Source organism: Simochromis diagramma, unplaced genomic scaffold (assembly GCF_900408965.1).
Source record: "Simochromis diagramma unplaced genomic scaffold, fSimDia1.1 OVJJ01000692.1, whole genome shotgun sequence".
NCBI lineage: Eukaryota > Metazoa > Chordata > Actinopteri > Cichliformes > Cichlidae > Simochromis > Simochromis diagramma.
In genome coordinates this window covers 1,194,644-1,213,445 of record NW_024387485.1, presented here as the reverse complement: position 1 = coordinate 1,213,445, position 18,802 = coordinate 1,194,644, and the positions used below count along the sequence as shown (strand labels likewise).

Genomic DNA, 18,802 nt, shown 5'->3' with positions numbered 1-18,802 from the left:
TTGTGCATGTAAATGGAGAGTCCTCTTCACACACTGAGGTTAATTATGGAGTTCCACAGGGTTCAGTGCTAGGACCAATTCTGTTTACATTATACATGCTTCCCTTAGGCAGCATCATTAGAAGACATAGCATACATTTACACTGCTAATGATACCCAACTTTCTCTAAGCTAGATAACACACACCAATTAGGCAGGAATGTCTTAAAGGCATAAAGACCACAATGACCTCTAATTTTCAGGCTTGACTTTGACCTTCTGTAACGCTGTGAGGAATCTTGGAGTCCTTTCTGACCAGGACATGTCCTTCAACGCACATATTAAACAAATATGTAGGACTGCTTTCTTTCATTTGAGCAGTATCTCTTAAATGAGAAGCATCCTGTCACTGAGTGATGCTGAAAAACTAGTTCATGCATTTATTACTTCTAGGCTCGATTGTGGTAATTCGTTATTATCAGGATGTCGTAAAAACTCGCTGAATGCTTTAATTAAAGGACTGAGAGAGAGAGCATATTCTCCTAAACTGGCTTCTCTTCATTGGGTCCATATTAAACCAATGACCTGAGGTCAGGTGGTCAAATGAAACCAAAATCGACTTCTTTGGCATAAAAAAACACCATCCCCACAGTCACGTGTGGAGGTGGAAACATCATGCTTTGGGGCTGTTTTTCTGCTAACTACAAGAAACTTCTTACATCTGTGCTCCCCAACAAGGTTTTCTCCTCCAAGTACTAAGTCATGTTTTGCTTGAGACCAAATATTTTACTCAGTGACTTGCAAATCATGTTATAACCTTCATGTTTCTTTTGTTTGTTTGTTTTTTGATATTCTGCCACTTGCCATTAAAATGAAGCTGGTTTTAATTTCTCTGCTAGCGAGCAAACCTACAAATACGGCAGGGATCAAATAATTGTTTTGCTAAAATACATTTACCGACTGCTTCAGTAGCCACACCTGTTCACCTGCTCATTACCCAAATATGAAATGGACCAATCACATGGGAGCAATGTATGTGTTTATGGATCTAGACATGGTCAAGTCAACTTGCTGAAGTTCAAACTGAGCACCAAAACAGGGAGGAAATGAGATTTAAGTGACTTTGAACATGTCAAGGTTACTGGAGTCAGATGGGCTGGTCTGAATATTTCAGAAACTACTGAGTTACTGGTATTTTCCCACATAACCATCTTTATGGTTTACACAGTGTACAGAGATGGCAGAGGAGAACAGCCTGACTTCTTTGAGCTAAAAGGAAGGCGCCGGTAATTCAAATAAAACCTTGTTACAACTAAAGTATTCAGACGTGCATCCCTGAACACACAACACATTGAAGCTTAAAGCAAAAAAAGACCACACCAGGTCCCAATCCTTTCAGCTAGAACAGGAAACAGAGGCTACAGCTCGAACAGCATCAACAAATTGTAGCATGTAGCATTTTTAAAACAATAACAGGATTCATCTCTCTGTTATGCCCTAAAACCACCACATTTCACTTTTCAACCAAAGACAGGAATATTTCTTAAAGGGACATAAATGTCTGGTGTGTTGAGGGTAGTGGAAGAAAAAGCCTAACCCTGTACTGGAAGTCAAATCAAATGAAATGCATTTCCATATCATATTTGAGTGCTTGATACAGTTCTGGGACAGGCAATCCAGTCAGCAACATGTGTAAATATCAACTCTCACTATAGACCTAATCAAAGCTAACCTGGTGTTTTTAAAGTTGGTGAAAAATGCTCTGACAACTCGCAGTAATATCACACCTTATGGGGGACAAACAGATACTGTTTCATGTTACACATCATGCACCAGGCTCTTAATCAGGCCAAATATACTCTCAGTGACCCTCTGCATCTGGTACAACCCCAAGTGCAGGAATATAATGATGCATCGTACAGCTGCTGACTTGCACCACAGACAAGGGAGAAAAAACGTAAACAGTGTAACAATTCAAAATATTGTTTCCAAACAAATCCCAACAAAAAAAGACCCAACACATGAATGTCTGTGCTGGCTGCTTCAAGCAACACTTCTAAACTGATACATGCAGTTAATGTTGTCTGTATATTTTATATTTCATCAAGGATTGCACAAAGCAAACATGCTGTGGATTCACATGCTAGCATCAGTCCCGTGTCAACTATTCAGGCGTGGCTCAGTGGCACTAAACAGGAAGGACAGGCCTTAAGACTCACTCAGTGCTCTGTTAATCCCATGACAATGTCTACACTCACCAGACGACAAAATGTTTCACTCCATAAGTCACCATCCCAATCAAAAGTGGCAGGAGTCAGCTGTCGGTCTAATTGCATGCAAACTGATAATTTCACAGTAAAGTGGCTCCCAAACACTTTCAAACAGAGTGAGGTCTTATTGAAAACGTCTGCACGATCAAGCCAAATTTTCATTCAGAAGAGTTTGCTGAATAAGCCCAGTCAAATGAGGGGACAAAAAGATGAATGCAGCACATGCTGTACACACTTTGCTTATTCACACATAAACACAGCGAGCTCTGAGTGTACGCAAACCCTTTTATAAGAAGGGTAGCATGTCCCACTGCCAACATGACAACCAGGAGCACTGAGGTAAAATGCGCCAAAAACCACACAACAAAACCAACATTTTCAACCCGTGTTACTAAGCAAAACTCGTCCAGAAACTTCAGCTCCGTTAATGTGTCTGACCAACGCTCGGTCACCGAATTGCATACGCAGGAACAGCAAAATGATTTAATAATTGCAGCAGCTCTTACTTCGATGAGGAAGTCCCCCGTCCTAAGTCCTGCTTGCCATGCCACTCCTCCCTCATCCACAGACTCCAGGTACTGCAGGGCTGGAAAGGCAGGTGTGGGAGTAAACTCCTCAATGGGCGTATCCGCTGGACATCAAAGAGAGAAGAGCGTGGTCCCATAAAATAAGGCACAATGCAAGAAAGCAGTTTTAAAAAGGGACAAGATCTAAACAAACAGGTATATGTTAACACAATGACACAATGAATCTAAGACGTAAAACCTTTTTAAAACCTGACTTTAAAATGTCAGTTAATTCTCTGTGCACGGGCAGATTAACTCCAGCGTAGTATAAAAACCTGTAAAACATTTAAACAGAATGTAACCCATTTGTTACATTCTGTTCTGCAAGCTACAAAATACACAGCAGCAGATGAACAGCCACACAGTCTATCAGCGTGTTTAATTTGCCCTGTTAATACTGTCATGGTTTGACTAGAGGGTTAGCAATAATTGGTATGATTAAAGCATGAATGCTCCCATGGCAGAATTAAAAGGGGGATTTTAGCTTCACCCAACGTTCACGTGTGCCCAAAGTTACTTCCTGGCTACCATGAGCTGGACCCAGATTCTTAGCTTTTTACATATTCATTACAAACGTGTTTGTATATGTCAGCTAAGGATTTAAAATTCTTTTAAGACCATGAAGCAGCAAAACTGACAGTTTGATGGACTTTAAAACAGTTTTACCCAGAGAATTAACTCAGTTCAGGTTTATTTATACAGTGACAAATCATAACAACAGTTGCAGCCACCTTACACTGTGAGACCCTACAATAACAATCAGATGACCCCCCCCCCCTATGAGTTAGCACCTGGCGACAGTGGGAAAGAAAAACTGCCTTGCATGTAGGCATTCGTCCTGCTTTGCAGCCTGCTTGAGCTCAGCATAGTAGCATGTGAACCACTTTTACCAGCTGCAACAGTTTAGAATGACTCTCCATTTCACTGCACAGCTCAGGAGCAGTTCTCGCTCTGCCCCGGAGGTCTGCTGTGACCTCGATTATTATCACCGGCTGCAGTCCATAGCAGTGGAGGGGGGCGAGAAACGTTCTTGAAAGGCAGGTGAATGACATCAAGGACCAGCACAATAGCGACTCGGTCAGCCTGCCGGTAGGGAAGCAGGAGTCAGGAAGCTAGATGGTTAGTAGTGGCTGAACAAAGTACGAATAAGGAGATTATTCCGTGCTAAAGTCATTCTCTCAGGCTTATGATAAGAAAGCAACATAAAGCACAATATATACAACTATTAGTCTGGCCATACTCCCCATGTCAAGTCTCTGTGTGAGCAAGACTTGTTCATTCATTTTAATAATAAAGCAAATTCGTAAAATTCTTTGTTTCTCAGGAATAAAGTGGCAAAAAAGCATCCCTCGTTTTAAGAAAAGTTTACCATCTCTCCTGTTCTCTACTATCACTTTCATCACGCGCAGCCGCGGCACGCGCTCCCTCTGTGGCGGGAAGGGAGGTTAGAAAATACTGGACTGAGAGAAAGCAGCGGTGACAAGTGACGTTTCCTATAACTCACCCTGCACAGCACTTATGAGGGGATTTGCATGATTGTGATGACTGTTTCTTTAGGTGTCTGTCTGTGTGTGACACAGTGACAGAGGAGGACGAGAGACAGCGAGCGCAAGGGAGAGAGAAGAGAGAGGCTGAACTGCAGAGCACAAAAGAGGATGTGAGCTTGTGTGACAGCTCGAGCATCAGCGCATGTTTGTGAGTTTGTGTATGCCTGTTCACCCCGTGCAGTGCAGGATAAGCTCGGCTGGGTCAGTTCCCCCGGGGTGATAGCAGTGTGTGTTAGGATGACTAGAACATTCCTCTTGTTTTTCAAGCCAAATCCCTCTTTCCTCTCCCTTCATGTCAGTCCCTCTCCTTTTTCTCCCCCTCTCTCTGTATGTGCCTTAAAAAAACATGAACATACTAAATTTACCTCTCGACAGTAACCATGGTGTAGACCAATGGAACAGCGGCGCACAGTTGTAGAATGCAAACGTGGATTATGACATGGCGAGAATCGTCATAGAAACCGATGCAGCAGCTCAAACTGGCTATTTTTAGTGCCAATCTTACAGCCTGGTGAAACGGCAAACTGCATGGGTAGGCCACTCTTATCACAACAACTCCTGGTGTGGTGGAAAGAGGTGAAGGATGGCGGACACAACAAAGACGGCTACACGCAGACTTACTTAACCAAAAAAAGAATAAAAAAGGCCTTCAGTCTGATGTTGTTACAGATGTTGTTACAGATGTTCACAGACCTCTGCAGCATGCATGAAAAGACATTAAAATGTAGGCAGACTTATGTGCAATCTAATGAGTGCTGGCGTGCAATCACTCCTTATGTGCATTAAAGTTTCTATAAGTATATTTCTAGTGGAACTTATCTGCATGTTTTTGTAGTGTCACGCAGACACACGCCTCTGAGTGAGAAGGCTTAAACTTGAAATTTAAATGCAAATTGACATATATTGGTGAATAGTTTCATGAGGCATGTCAGTGTTGATGACTTATAGTGTTGATACTTATAAGGATCCTTCGGTTTGGGGAGAAAGGGAGAACAGATCCGAATAACAATCACAAAAAGTAGCTAAGTCGATAAATGCTCCTACCTTTTGCCCCACGCAGGACGAAGCCAAATCCCTCATTCTCCTTTTTCTGCAGCACCACCGTCTTCTCGTCCACCACGCAGTCACTGTGGAGGAGATGCCGAGCAGAGCGCCCGTTAGCACAACCCATCATCCGCAGCATGGCCACGGACGCCCTGCCCGAGTGGAGGTTCATACTGCTGGTGGAGCGCTAGTCCGGCCAGGGCAGGGCAGGGCAACCCTGACCCCACCCCACCACCACCACCACCGCTGCCCCCTCCTCCTCCCCCCTCCTCCTCTTGTCGGCCTCTGTCTCTATCAAACGGTATGACAGCGGCCCCGGGAGCCCGGCGACATCATCTCCGAGAAAAAAACAGCAGAAACACAAACCGGGGGTAGACGACGCACGAGAAGCGCCTCCCTGCCCTCTCCCCGCCGCAGTCGCTCCCTGTCCGCTTCTCCTGGTCGATGGCGCGGTTACCTCCGCTGCTGCTCCCGTTGCGCAGGAGGAGGAGGAGAAGGAGGAGGCTCTGACCCGGCGTGCGGGAGTGCTGCGCCGCCGAGGAGACGCGACATCAGGCTGGTGGTGATAGCCTCTAACGGCTCATCATGAGGCGGGAAGGAAGGCTGGAGCTGCCCGGGTTGGGAGGTGGAGGGAGAGAAAGCGAGAGAGAGACAGAGACAGAGAGGGAGGGAGGGAGCCACGCTGTGGACGGAGAGATGTCTAGGTGTGCTGCGCGCTGCACCCGACAGGTTGGTGGGGAGGGAGGGGGGCAGCAGCAGTGAGGCGGTGACGGCGGACTCACTGATTGATGACCCAGCTTTATACAGCGCTTTATTAGAATCACATCTTAATTAAAAAACAACAACAGCGACTTAAGGGGACACCGGAAACAGTTTTTATAATCAGAGCAGTAACAAACACTGATGACTGAATGAATAAAGTTGAATGTTTGTTTGTTTGAAGAGCTGCTCAGATCCTGATCTTTGTATGAAGTCAGTCTGAGTTAGTGGTGCAGTCCTGGGGAAAGGATTTGCTCCGAGTTGTACTGGGACGACTTAAAAATCATTATGTTTTATTTGTGCCTTTGTGTTCTTTCTGGCCACGGTAATAAACCATGAATGCCATTTTTGCCCAGTGTCTTTCTTATCTTTCACTGACTTCATTGAAACAAGTGAGACGTGAAGTTCTTTCGATGATGTTTTGGGCTTTTTCTTGACCTCCTGAATCAACATGAATGCACTTTGGTAGTAACTTTGGCCACTCCTGTTCCAGGTTTTCTCCATAGATGCCCTCCCTGTGGTTTGTTGGTCTTAAAGCTTTAGAAATGACTTTGTAACCATTTCCATCTGCATTGTTTCTTTAAATCTCTGGTTCAAGAAACCAGTTTGAAATTATATGAGCTTTGTGACAATCTCCTGTTGGAAGCAGCAATCAGAAGATTGGTGCACTGTGGTCATGACGGGATGGACATGGCCAGCATCGATACTCGGGTAGGCTGTGGCATTTAATTGATGCTCCCTTGTGGTTATTTGAGTTACTTTTGTCTCATTATCTTTTTAGAATGAGCCATTCTAACCTCTAACATCAACATGCCATACTCACTAAGAGAACTCTTCTTTTTTAGACAACTTTGAGATGTTTGTGTGGGATCCAAGTAGATGAGCAGCAGGTTCTGAAATGCTCAGACCAGTTCATCTGGCATGCACAATCATGCCACAGTCACTTCAGCCACCTTTGTTCCCAATTCTGATGGTCAGTTTGTACTTTAGCAGTTCATCTTGACCATGTCTACATGCATAAATGAACCGGGTTCCTGCCATGTGATTGGCTGACATATATATTTGCATTAACAAGGACCAAAACAGGTGTACCTAACAAAATGGCCAGTGAGTGTACATGTACACTGTAGTAAAAAAAAAAAGAAAAGAAAAAAAGTTGCAGTTGCTCTGAGTCTCCCCTACTTGTCAGCTGAATAGCTTGAAATAGAAGTTAAAAGAAACAAGCATGAAGTATCATAAGCTATGTGCTTTGTCCTTTAGAGTACTCCTCAGTGAGGCCATGGTTGTGGTAATCTGCACACAGAGGTGCATGAGACTACAATTTTAAAAGCGTGTTCCCCCATAAAGTGGGGGATCCTCCCCCTTTTTGCATGTTAAAAAAATTGACTGTATATAAATGTTTTTTTTAACATGCAACAACTCCTCTGAGTGAAAAAAGTAATTTTTTCAGAAAGGTTATCTTAATATCGGACCTTCTCTTCCTTTGTTGGTCTAGCCTTGCAAATCTGTAGACTTTGCTTAAATGGCTGTTTTCATAAACACATGGATTAATAGTGTTTAATAGCCCTTTCTTAAAATGACTCTGTAGCATAAGGCTACACTCATCAGCCACATCATTGAAATAACTGAGAGGTGAAGTGAATTATATTGGTCAGCTTGATATTATGCGGTGTTGTGCTGAGAAATCTTGACCTTCAAAGTCCAGTTTGTTTGCAGATACGCCCTGGACACGTCACCAGCTCACCACAGGGCTACAAAGAGACTGACAACCACAAATTCTCACATCCACAGCATCATTACAATCACAAATTCATTTAACATGTACATGTCTTTGGGCTGTGGGAGAAAACCCAAGCCAGAAAAGATAGAACATGCAAAGTCCACACAGAAAGGCCGAAGCTGACCAGTGGGTTCAAACCCAGATATTTCTTGCTGTGAAGTCATAGTGCAGAGGAAACCATCAAACGTTCTGAACCGATAACTCGGAGAGGTTTTGATGGTCCAAGAGGTACCCAGACTATATTAGGCATGTAGTTTTAATGCTGTGGTCAAATGATGTACTAGTAGGTTGATATTCTACTGAAATCCTCTGTTCTTTTTGCTAATTAATGGCAATGCTAAATGTCTAGTGCAGTCATACTGCAAATGGTGTTTGATATGCATATATCTGCGATGTTTAGCATCAGCGTCAGCTATGATTGCTAGTCCTAACCTAAACCGTTACACTGCACTTGTGTTTGAGGAATCCTCTACAAGGCAATGCAGCATCTCCACAAAAACAGCAGGATTGCTCCAAATACAGAGGCACCCCTTTAAGTAAACGGTCTAATCAGACATCTTCTCCTCAGCTCTGCATATATTAACTACAACTATTTTGTTCTTTTTCTATATGCATGCAACATTCAACCTCTCATTCCCTGCAGTGATCGTGGCCGAGCCTGCTGTGGTGAGACTGACCAGCATCATCTGAGCTGCCAAGCAGAACTGACCATGAAACTGGCTGGGGAGAGGTCCAAGTAAAAGGCCAAGTTTGCTGCTCCAGCCTGAGGTGTTTGTTGAAAGTGCATCATTCAGCTTATATTAGGCACAAGGATTACAGTGAATAGACATGTGGGATGAGAGAGAGAAGGAAAAGAGAGAGGGAGAGAGAAGGGAGAACAAAGAAGGAGAGAGAGGAGCTAGTGCCATCCTAGCAACAGTTCCCTTAGCAACGCAATCTGTCTGGATAGGAAGGAGGCCGGCACTGCTGACATACTGAAGGTTATCTCCCAGCATTCCCTTACACTTGCTCACTCACTCGCAGACACCCTCCAGCCTAAAGTAGGCGGTCACTGGTAATCACACCATGATCACCTAAATCTTACACGGTGGACATTTCAATAGGTCAGCACAGCAGGGTACGGGAAAGGGCCTGACAGGAAGTGTCCTATTCGATAGTTAATGAGAGGGGGACATCAGGCTGAGGCTGTTTTATCAAAACAGAGTGGGAGATAACGGGTGTGCGACACGCTCCCCAGGATGTATGGGATAAAGTGCTGGCTTACCCCAGTGAGAACGCTGCCTTGGTCTGGACTGTGGGAGGCAATGATGTATTTATAGTCAGCATGAGAGGCTCTATATGTTATGCTATGATATCGCTCTTCTGCTGTCTACATGAAACTTTTTATTGGGGTTTGGAGTTCTGGCTAAAGAGCACAGCAATAAGTTGTTTCCTTACATGACTGATAGCTGCTGGAGAAAATGATGTAAGCTCATGGTGGTTAGAATATGTGGGCGTGTACTCCTAGTCATCATTTCATTACTTTGTGCATTATCATCTGTGACATATGACTGTGAAATTGACTCTTTGGGCACCAGCATCATCAGCGTTCTATTTCAGACAGCCAAGAGTTGATGCATCTGACATCTGGCTTTCTTTCTACTCCAATTCCATTGCAGTCTTTATCAGCAAGGAGCGATTTCCTGTTTACATTTCAGATTTGAAGAGTAATGGAGTGGAAGAAGAGAGTACCTGTGGATTATGGTATCAAAAATGGTGAAATACAGCAATAAAAACATCATTGTAATGCTTGTAAAGCAATCCGATATGGTTTGGTGACCAATCACAGCGAGTTTTTGAGAATATGCTAAACTTTTCTGTTGGTGAAACTGCTGTTTTGCTGCTATTAGCTAGCGTTAGCCACTGTTAGCCAATATCTTGGAAGTGGATGCAACTTTGTTTGACTCTGATGCTTAGTGAAAAAAACTCATTTGATGTTCGAATCATACCTTACTTACATACTGTAAGAGGAAAAGTTTGACACTAGCTGGCAAAATGTTAGCTTACAACCAGCTGTCATTGTTGTTCAGACTGCTAGCTCTACGGAGACGGTAGGGTCGCATGTCTAACCTGCTGATAACAAGTAATTGCAAAGCCAGTGTCACTGTGTCTTTCTTTGGTGTAGGGGACTCCTTTGATGATGTAAAGATCTGTATGATGACACAATGACACAACCTGAAATGTCCCTGCATGCCCATGACTACTCTTCACCTCCACATTTTATAAATTACAAATCCTGTTTTAGGTATATTGCTAGATTTACTTTTTAACATTTTGATGTGCTGCCTTAGATATTTTGGACATGAAATAATTATTTCTGTAATGGAAAAATTGCCATAATATGTGTACAATCTAGATAGTCATATGTCTCTGTATTTCTTGTACGAATTTGCCATATTGCTTTTATTCTAGTGTGACTGAACCTTTAATTGCTGAACCATTTTACACATAGTGGTGAATCATTTCTGGGATGGGATTCTTTTTATATCCAAACATGTTACTGAGCTGTTGCCAAATAATCTAATTAACTGCGAGCTGTTCCCCCAGTTTTTAAAGCTTTCAGATCGTAACTTATTGAAAACATATGGATGGATTCAAATGTAAGAAAAGACTCAGATTTAACATTTGATATGTTTTCTTTTTACTAGGGTTTTATAGAATACCTGCATTATACTATTCAGGCTGCCAGTCATGCTTTAGTGCTACCTTCAGCTTAGTTTAGTTTGAGCAGTGTGGCACCTTCTTTCTGTCCACAAACACACAGACCAAGAAAACTCTTCCTGCCTCATACGGAATTTATCAGCCCCCTCTGCCAGTTAAAAAAACAAATATGAATTTTTAACAAGCCCAGAAGGACTGAGTGCCTTAGAAAAGTCAATCTTCCAACAAAAGGGAAAAAGTGCAACACGCCAATCGTCGAGGTTGAGAAAAATATTAGTTATGACACAGTTTGTTCCATTAGTGAGCACAAAAGCTGTCAAAGCTCCATCGATATTCAGGTTAAAGTTTAATTTAAGATTTCCATTGGACTTAAATGTCACATGGGCCTTCAGTCTTTGCCAACTGGTCTTCATCACTGCGGTGTAGACATGATTCACCTTGACCCATATTGGGGGGAAAAATCCATCGGCATGTTCACTAAATCGTGCCAGAGGAAATCCAGCAGAGCAATGAGAGAAATGTCATTGTGTCCTTCACAGCTTCATCAGCACAGACATTCCAACATGTCTTTATGTAGCAATTTAAAACTAGCGTCTAGTGGTTACAGTTGCTAGAATTATTTGAAACTCTTTGCTTTTTATAAAATAACTGATAAATAGTAATAATAATAATAATAAGTGGGGATAGGTTAATTGGTTAATCCAAATTGCCCATAGGTGTGAATGCGGGAGTGAATGTGAGCGTGAATGGTTGTCTGTCCCTGTGTGTTGGCCCTGCGACAGACTGGCGACCTGTCCAGGGTGTACCCCGCCTCTCGCCCTATGACAGCTGGGACAGGCTCCAGCGCCCCCCGTGACCCTGAAAAGGAGGAAGCGAATGGATGGATGGATAATAACAATAATAAAACCAAACCAAAAAGCATCAGTGATATTTGCTCTCATTATGTGCTTTAGATTTATGAATAAATAAAAAACACTGAAGCATCTTTAAAATATAAAATATCTTAAAATTGTGAATTGGCACTATAGAAATAAAACAGAACTGAAACGAATAGTTTTTCTTTGTTTGCGTTTAAGTTCTATCTACTTTAAAGCATAACATCCACATTATATGACAGACTATTCATCTCTTATTGATGCATTGATTTTATTTTGTGTTCAATTCAGAAAAATGTGATCGTCTTTACTCCTCAGTGAATCTGCATCTCCTGCAGCTTTTCCTCCTGGACAGACTGACATAGTTTTATCTTTGATACGTATTGTTGGTCGTTTCCACGTAGCAATTTATATCACTGCATATGTTCTGCTTCGATGGATGAGCCACATCTCTGCGAGGACATTCAGCTCACCCGTAGGATTGACTGTTTAAAAAATTGATGTTCAAAGTTCCCGCAAAGCATATCAAGCCCTCTTTCTCTGTCTGGCTCTCTCTCACACACAAACACAAACATGGAAGTGTACATCTTTCTTCATTCCTAACAAACCTTATCTTGAAGTAGATGTGACAGGAGAGACGAGTAAAGGAGACAAGATGGTAAAAACCTTGGGATTCGATGTCAGGTACCATTACACAGAACTTTTCATTTAGCTGAAAGGACACGGTTGCATGCTGATTCCATTTTTGCTACTGTGGCTTTGCTTTTCTCTGAAGAACAAAATGAAGTTTTCTATCCAGAGCTTACTGAAGATTTGTCCATAAACTGAAAATACAAATAATGACATTTGTTTATTAGTAAGTTTACTTTTTATACTGAGGTGTTGCTTCTGTAATGGCAAACAGTGAATTAAAATTCATAATTCATTTATGCTGCAGTGATTGTGGTATCAGGTACAGTGTATAGGTTTACCTATAATAGACCACCATGAGTGAGAATCCTGTAGTGATTATTGGTTTCCAGTCGGTGGGCATTTGTTCAAATATTAATTCAACAAGCATTTTTTTTAGTTGTGACCAAAACTAAAATGTCTGTCTTTCAAAACACAATGTAAATATGTCCTCATAGTCTAACCCGAACTTTTTTAAAGGACATTGTCACATAATAAACTAATTAAGCCTGTAACTGTGAGTATGACAGAAACTACAACCTCTGAAACCTATACAGACATGGTGGACAAGTGCACTGTCTACAAAAAAGTCTGGGCAACTTTTGAACTGTATTTATTGCATAATTTGCCAAATGGTAAATGGACTGGCTCTTCTGTTGTGCTTTTCTATGCAAGACTCAAGGCACATTATCGATCATGGCTCATTCAGCCAGTCACACACACATTTTTTACATTTTAAGTGCTTTCTGTCAACATTCACGCACACATTTAAACTCCAACGAGCGCATAAGGAGTAACTGGGGGTTCAGTATTTTGCCCAAAGATACTTTGACATGCAGACTTGAGCAGCCAGGGATCGAACCACCAACTTTCCAATTAGTAGATGGCCATAGCTACGCCTTACATCGAAGCTTATGCACGAGTTCAGTGCGTATAAGTAAGGTGTGGCTGGTTTCACTCATGTGGCTGGATTCCTGTGTATTGTGTTCATTATACTCATCATATCATACTATTCAATATTTTCCCGCACTGCCAACTTTCATTCTGCCATCACCGCTTTGGCCCAATCACTTTCTGTCTCTATGAGCCAGTCAGCTGATGTCCTGTGCTCTTCTGTCATTCTGTGTTTCAGACTCTTATTTGTGCCACTTTCCTCCTACACCCCTCCACCTCATCCTGGTGAATTATACATCTTCCTCCAAGTCTCCACCAGCTTCACCTTTGCTACTACCACTGTCTAGACTTCTGGTGCTGTCCTGTTTCATACCACTGCTGGACTCCATTCGGCTACATAGCTTCACTGGAGCCTAATAAGTTAGTATAAATAAATTAAGTTGGCATAACTTGTATTTCTTAAATTGACAACACAGAATTTGGATGCTACATTAACATAAAGAGATTTTGTTTCACTCAAGAGATGACAATGAGCTTTCTGAAAGAGACAGAAACATCATGCAAAAGATTAAATGGGAGCTTTGCCAAAGTGTTCTTGACTTTTTGGTATAATCCATAATACCAAAAAGTATGAAGCAAGTTCACACATCCATGGATTTTTTAGCTTGTTTTTTTAAATGTGACTTCTTACCTTGAAGCATCAAAGCTGTCATAGGAGCCCACAGTGTAGTGCCTGAAGAGCTTCCGTCTGTCAGCACGGTCTGCTCGGGAATCTGCCAATTTACAGCAGAACAAGATCAATACCCAAATACCATTCATAGCAGTTTACAAATCAGTGACAGCTGTTAGGAGAGCGGCACTTAAAATATGGCACAATAAGCCCTGCATCCTCTAAAACAACAGCAGAGCAGCAAATATGAATGTAGTCACCTGTATTTGGTTGGAATGTGTTCTTAAAAGAAACATCACACCATCTCGTTCAGTCACATATAAACATGTAAATACAACAAGATGACCCAAAAAAGTTAAATAAGCTCATCTTCATGACAGTTTCATGCACTGATAGAGACCATGAATACACGGGGGTATGTCATAATACTCCAGAGAACAAGTGCAAAAAGCATAATCAGCATGGATTCAATGTTAAATTTGTGTAATTAGAGAAAAGTTACTTTGTCAAGATTATTTGACTAGACTTTGATTACGTATTGACCTTTCTGTGAAACCTTGATATTAACTAATGGTTTTAACTTCTCTGACACAAATGCACCGATGCATTTCAAGTGAATCCAGAAGTATTTAGACTACATTACATAGTTTTAAACAGATGGGTTACCCCAACATGTTCCCACTAACATTTTACGCTAGGTGACAAATCATCGGTATGTTACGCTTCCCGGCACCCAGCACGTCCCTATATTACGAGAAAAATGAGTGAACATGAAAACCGTTTGCAATGAATCCCGCTTTGATATCGCTTTGGAAAACACTATGTAACGTCATTAAAGTGCTGGTTAGGGTTAAGGATAATGTTAGGGTTAGGGCTGGAATACATGGCCGTGTATTACCGTGGGAGCGTCATTCTACTGGATTTCATCCATAACCTGGCGCATAGCATAAGAACGCAGAAGGTCACCTTTCACCTCGGGACAAATCTTCGCTATATTATGCCTCGGGAGTGAGAACAGGGTTGCCATACTAGAAAAATCCTTTAAAAATCCAATAATACCTGTCTATTGTTAAAAACAATCTGACTCAGGTTGGGAATATCTTCACCTTTAAAACAAAAAAATACTGCGAGGTCTATAATTTTCTGCACAACAACACAATGTTTGCAGTTTTGATCGATCAACTGAGCTACAAGTACAGAACTACACACTTTCACCTTTCATTAAATTGTGTAATTTACTTTTTAACCTCTTCATACAGTATAAAGACTGTAATTCCTAAGAGTTTGTAAAACCTCCTAATTTGGAAGTTTGATATTGATTACTTGATTTACAATCCACTGTATTTTTCTCCAACAAATTATAGATTTACTTTAATTCATTTTTTTAAATCACAAAAATGACTTGTGGGAAAATACAAGATCACAGAATACAATTCTTTCATTAAGGTGACAGTAAGATTTAAGAGTAAACAATTCCAGTTGGTAATAGATTATAGAAAATAGTCAGCGATGTCTGATCAACTATGCTCCTTCTTGCTAGTAGATACACTATCATAATTCACAGGGTCACAGGAGGTCTCTGTATGTTGAATATACGTATATAACACCACATAAATACAATAAGCAAGCAGTATTCATAAGAAAGAGGCAAATCAGTTAAAATCCCAGCTATCCCAGGGTACACCTGGGACAGGTCGCCAGTCTGTTACAGGGCTAACGCAGAGAGACAGGTATTTGCATTCACGTTCACATCTATGGGCATTTTAGAATCAGGAATTACCCTGACCCCACTAACTGCATGTCTTTGGACTGTAGGAGGAAGCCAGAGTACTTGGAGAAAACCCACGCAGACAAAGGGAGAACATGCAAAGTCCACACAGAAGGGTACAGACCAGATGGTGGAGTTGTGGAGACCTTTCTGTGAGGAAACAGTGCTAACCACCGTGCCACTTTATGTATTTAGCTTAATTGGTCCTGTATATCTGTCTATCAAACTGTGAAGTGAGGATCTCTGACCAAATATTGCACTGTAGGTCTGTCCAGAAAGTCTGTACTCAGATATTAATTGATGCTAACAAATGATATCAATTTAAGATACTTGGTAACAACATCAATACCAACAGTGGCATGTTGGTTCCTTTCAGCTGGCATACAACTTCACACAGCACATGCAGACAGACTCTCGTCTCCTCACTAGCAGATGAAGTAGTTAATGTTCATACGACTCAACAACACTTTAGGTGGAATCTCAGTTCAGTAAAGCTCCCATTTCAAAAACACTGAAGTATTAACCAGCTATCACACATGCTAACCTGGCCAGCGCACACGTGAACACCATTTAACTATTAGCAATTACCCGACAGCCACATCAGCCAGCTGTTATCATTAACGTAGTAGCTTGCACCTTAGTGAGATAAAAGCAGAGTAATTATTGCAGGCTGAACACGTCCTGCATTTAATGCTGAGACATGAGCCACAATTACTGCATGGAAACATGGAGACCTGGGTGTGTTGCTGGCTGTACAGCTTTACCTGAACTGTGCATAGAGTCCAGAGTGTGGAGAACGTTCAAGCAAATAAAGAGTAAAATACAGAGGACAGCCAGAGAAGAGAGTTTTAGTCCTGATGACGAGGGTTGGCTGTGAGTGATGGATGAAAGAGAGTAAAGGTAAATGGACTGGTCCTCATATAGCGCTTTTCTACTCTATCTGAGCAGTCGAAGCGCTTTATACAAATAATTCATTCACCCAATCACACCCATTCACACCAGCACTGTTTTCTAAACTGTTAAGTGCTTACTGTCTAACATTCATACGGCTGCATCGGAGAGTAACATGGAGTATCTTGCCCAAGGATATTTGGCATGCAGACTGGTGGAGCCTGGCATCGAACCACCAACCTTCCGGTTAGTAGCTCTACCACCTGAGCTACAGCTATACATGTAGCTGCCATCACCAGTGTGTGAATGTGTGTGTGAATGGGTGGATGACTGGATGTGTAAAGCGCTTTGGGGTCCTTAGGGACTAGTAAAGCGCTATATAAATACAGGCCATTTACAGCCACCCCCGGAGTCTGCAGGGAGATGTGGACAAGATGTTAAACTTTGTTTTTTCTACTTTAATAATAATTTGTGTTTCTTGTTTTGTTGTAGCTGTGAATTTAGCTTTAAAATGCAGGAAGCGACTGGTTTAATTTTTCACTGTTAGTAGTGTTTTCACATCTTCTTTATTGTAACATAACTAATACCACAATTTATCCAAAGTAATTCTTTTAAAAACTTTTTTCATAATTTACAATAATTAAGTTATTAATCTTAAACATGTATTATATTAAATCAAACCTATAACTGGAACAAATTGTTGAAACTTAACAAGTTAAGTTATTTGAATATGACTTCTTCACTATTGCTTTTCTTGGTGTTAGGACAGGGATAGGGTCAAAATTGCACACTCAGTCAATTAGTTAATGAACACACATCTAAACTATACTACACATTTTGCACATTTTGCATCTTGCACATGTCTTTGTCATGTCTTGGCTATAATATCCTGAAAATAACTTGAACCTGGTATTCTATATCACTGCACAATCCACTTTGCATTGTCTCTGTCCTGTCTTTGTTTATCGTACAGTTAGTATTGTATAGTTAGTAATTAGTACCTTTTTATCCCTTATTTTTACCAACATTTAGCGTGTTATTTATTTGTAATTTCTAGTTTTATATCTCTTGGAGATATATCTTTTTTAAACTTATATATGCACGAAGGGGGACTTGGGGTGAAACAGCATTTCAGTACACTGTACATTATGTATACTGCTGTATTGACAATAAAGCTCTTGAATCTTGAAAATCAAAAGCCCTCTGCAAAGCCAGAACATCTTACTATTCATCACTGATTGAAGAAAATAAGAACAACCCCAGGTTTCTCTTCAGCACTGTAGCCAGGCTGACAAACAGTCAGAGCTCTGTTGAGCCAACCATCCCTTTAACGTTAACTAGTAATGACTTCATGAACTTCTTCACAAATAAAATTTTAGAGAAAAATAATCATCCCACAGATGTAATATTATCTACAGCTACTCTTAGTACCATTGATGTTAAGTTAGACTCTTTTTCTCTAATTGATCTTTCTGAGTTAACTTCAATAATTACTTCCTCCAAACCATCAACGTGTCTTTTAGACCCCATTCCTACAAAACTGCTCAAAGAAGTCCTGCCATTAATTAATTCTTCAATCTTAAATATGATCAACCTATCTCTGACAATCGGCTATGTACCACAGGCCTTCAAGCTGGCTGTAGTTAAACCTTTACTCAAAAAGCATCTCTAGACCCAGCAGTCTTAGCTAATTATAGGCCAATCTCCAACCTTCCTTTCATATCAAACATCCTTGCAAGAGTAGTTGTCAAACAGCTAACAGATCATCTGCAGAGGAATGGTTTATTTGAAGAGTTTCAGTCAGGTTTCAGAGATAATCACAGCACAGAAACAGCTTTAGTGAAGGTTACAATGATCTTCTTATGGCCTCTGACAGTGGACTCATCTCTGTGCTTGTCCTGCTAGACCTCAGTGCAGTGTTCAATACTGTCGACCATAATATCCTATTAGAGCGATTAGAACATGCTGTAGGTATTACAGGTACTGTGCTGCAGTGGTTTGTATCATATCTATCTAATAGACTCCAGTTTGTGCATGTAAATGGAGAGTCCTCTTCACACACTGAGGTTAATTATGGAGTTCCACAGGGTTCAGTGCTAGGACCAATTCTGTTTACATTATACATGCTTCCCTTAGGCAGTATCATTAGAAGACATAGCATACATTTACACTGCAGATGACACCCAGCTCTATCTGTCCATGAAGCCAGATAACACACACCAATTAGTTAAACTGCAGGAATGTCTTAAAGACATAAAGACCTGGATGGCCGCTAACTTTCTGCTTCTTAATTATTTCTTCCATTTGTGCAACATCTCAAAAATTAGAAATATCCTGTCTCAGAGTGACGCTGAAAAACTAGTTCATGCATTTATTACTTCAAGGCTGGAC

The 18,802-nt window shown here is 41.2% G+C and overlaps 1 protein-coding gene across 6 annotated transcripts in view; it reads right to left on the bottom strand.

The window, feature by feature from the left end:
* The window catches only part of shank2b (SH3 and multiple ankyrin repeat domains 2b), a 305,670-nt gene that overhangs the window by 64,925 nt on the left and 221,943 nt on the right, over nt 1-18,802 (bottom strand). For all 6 annotated transcript variants that reach the window (XM_040016691.1, XM_040016692.1, XM_040016693.1 and 3 more), the window contains 3 exons: nt 13,774-13,855; nt 5,406-5,488; nt 2,755-2,879 (listed from right to left, as the gene is read on the bottom strand). In XM_040016691.1, the coding sequence (XP_039872625.1) occupies nt 2,755-2,879; nt 5,406-5,488; nt 13,774-13,855 (290 nt within the window). The remainder of the gene's footprint in view (nt 1-2,754; nt 2,880-5,405; nt 5,489-13,773; nt 13,856-18,802) is intronic.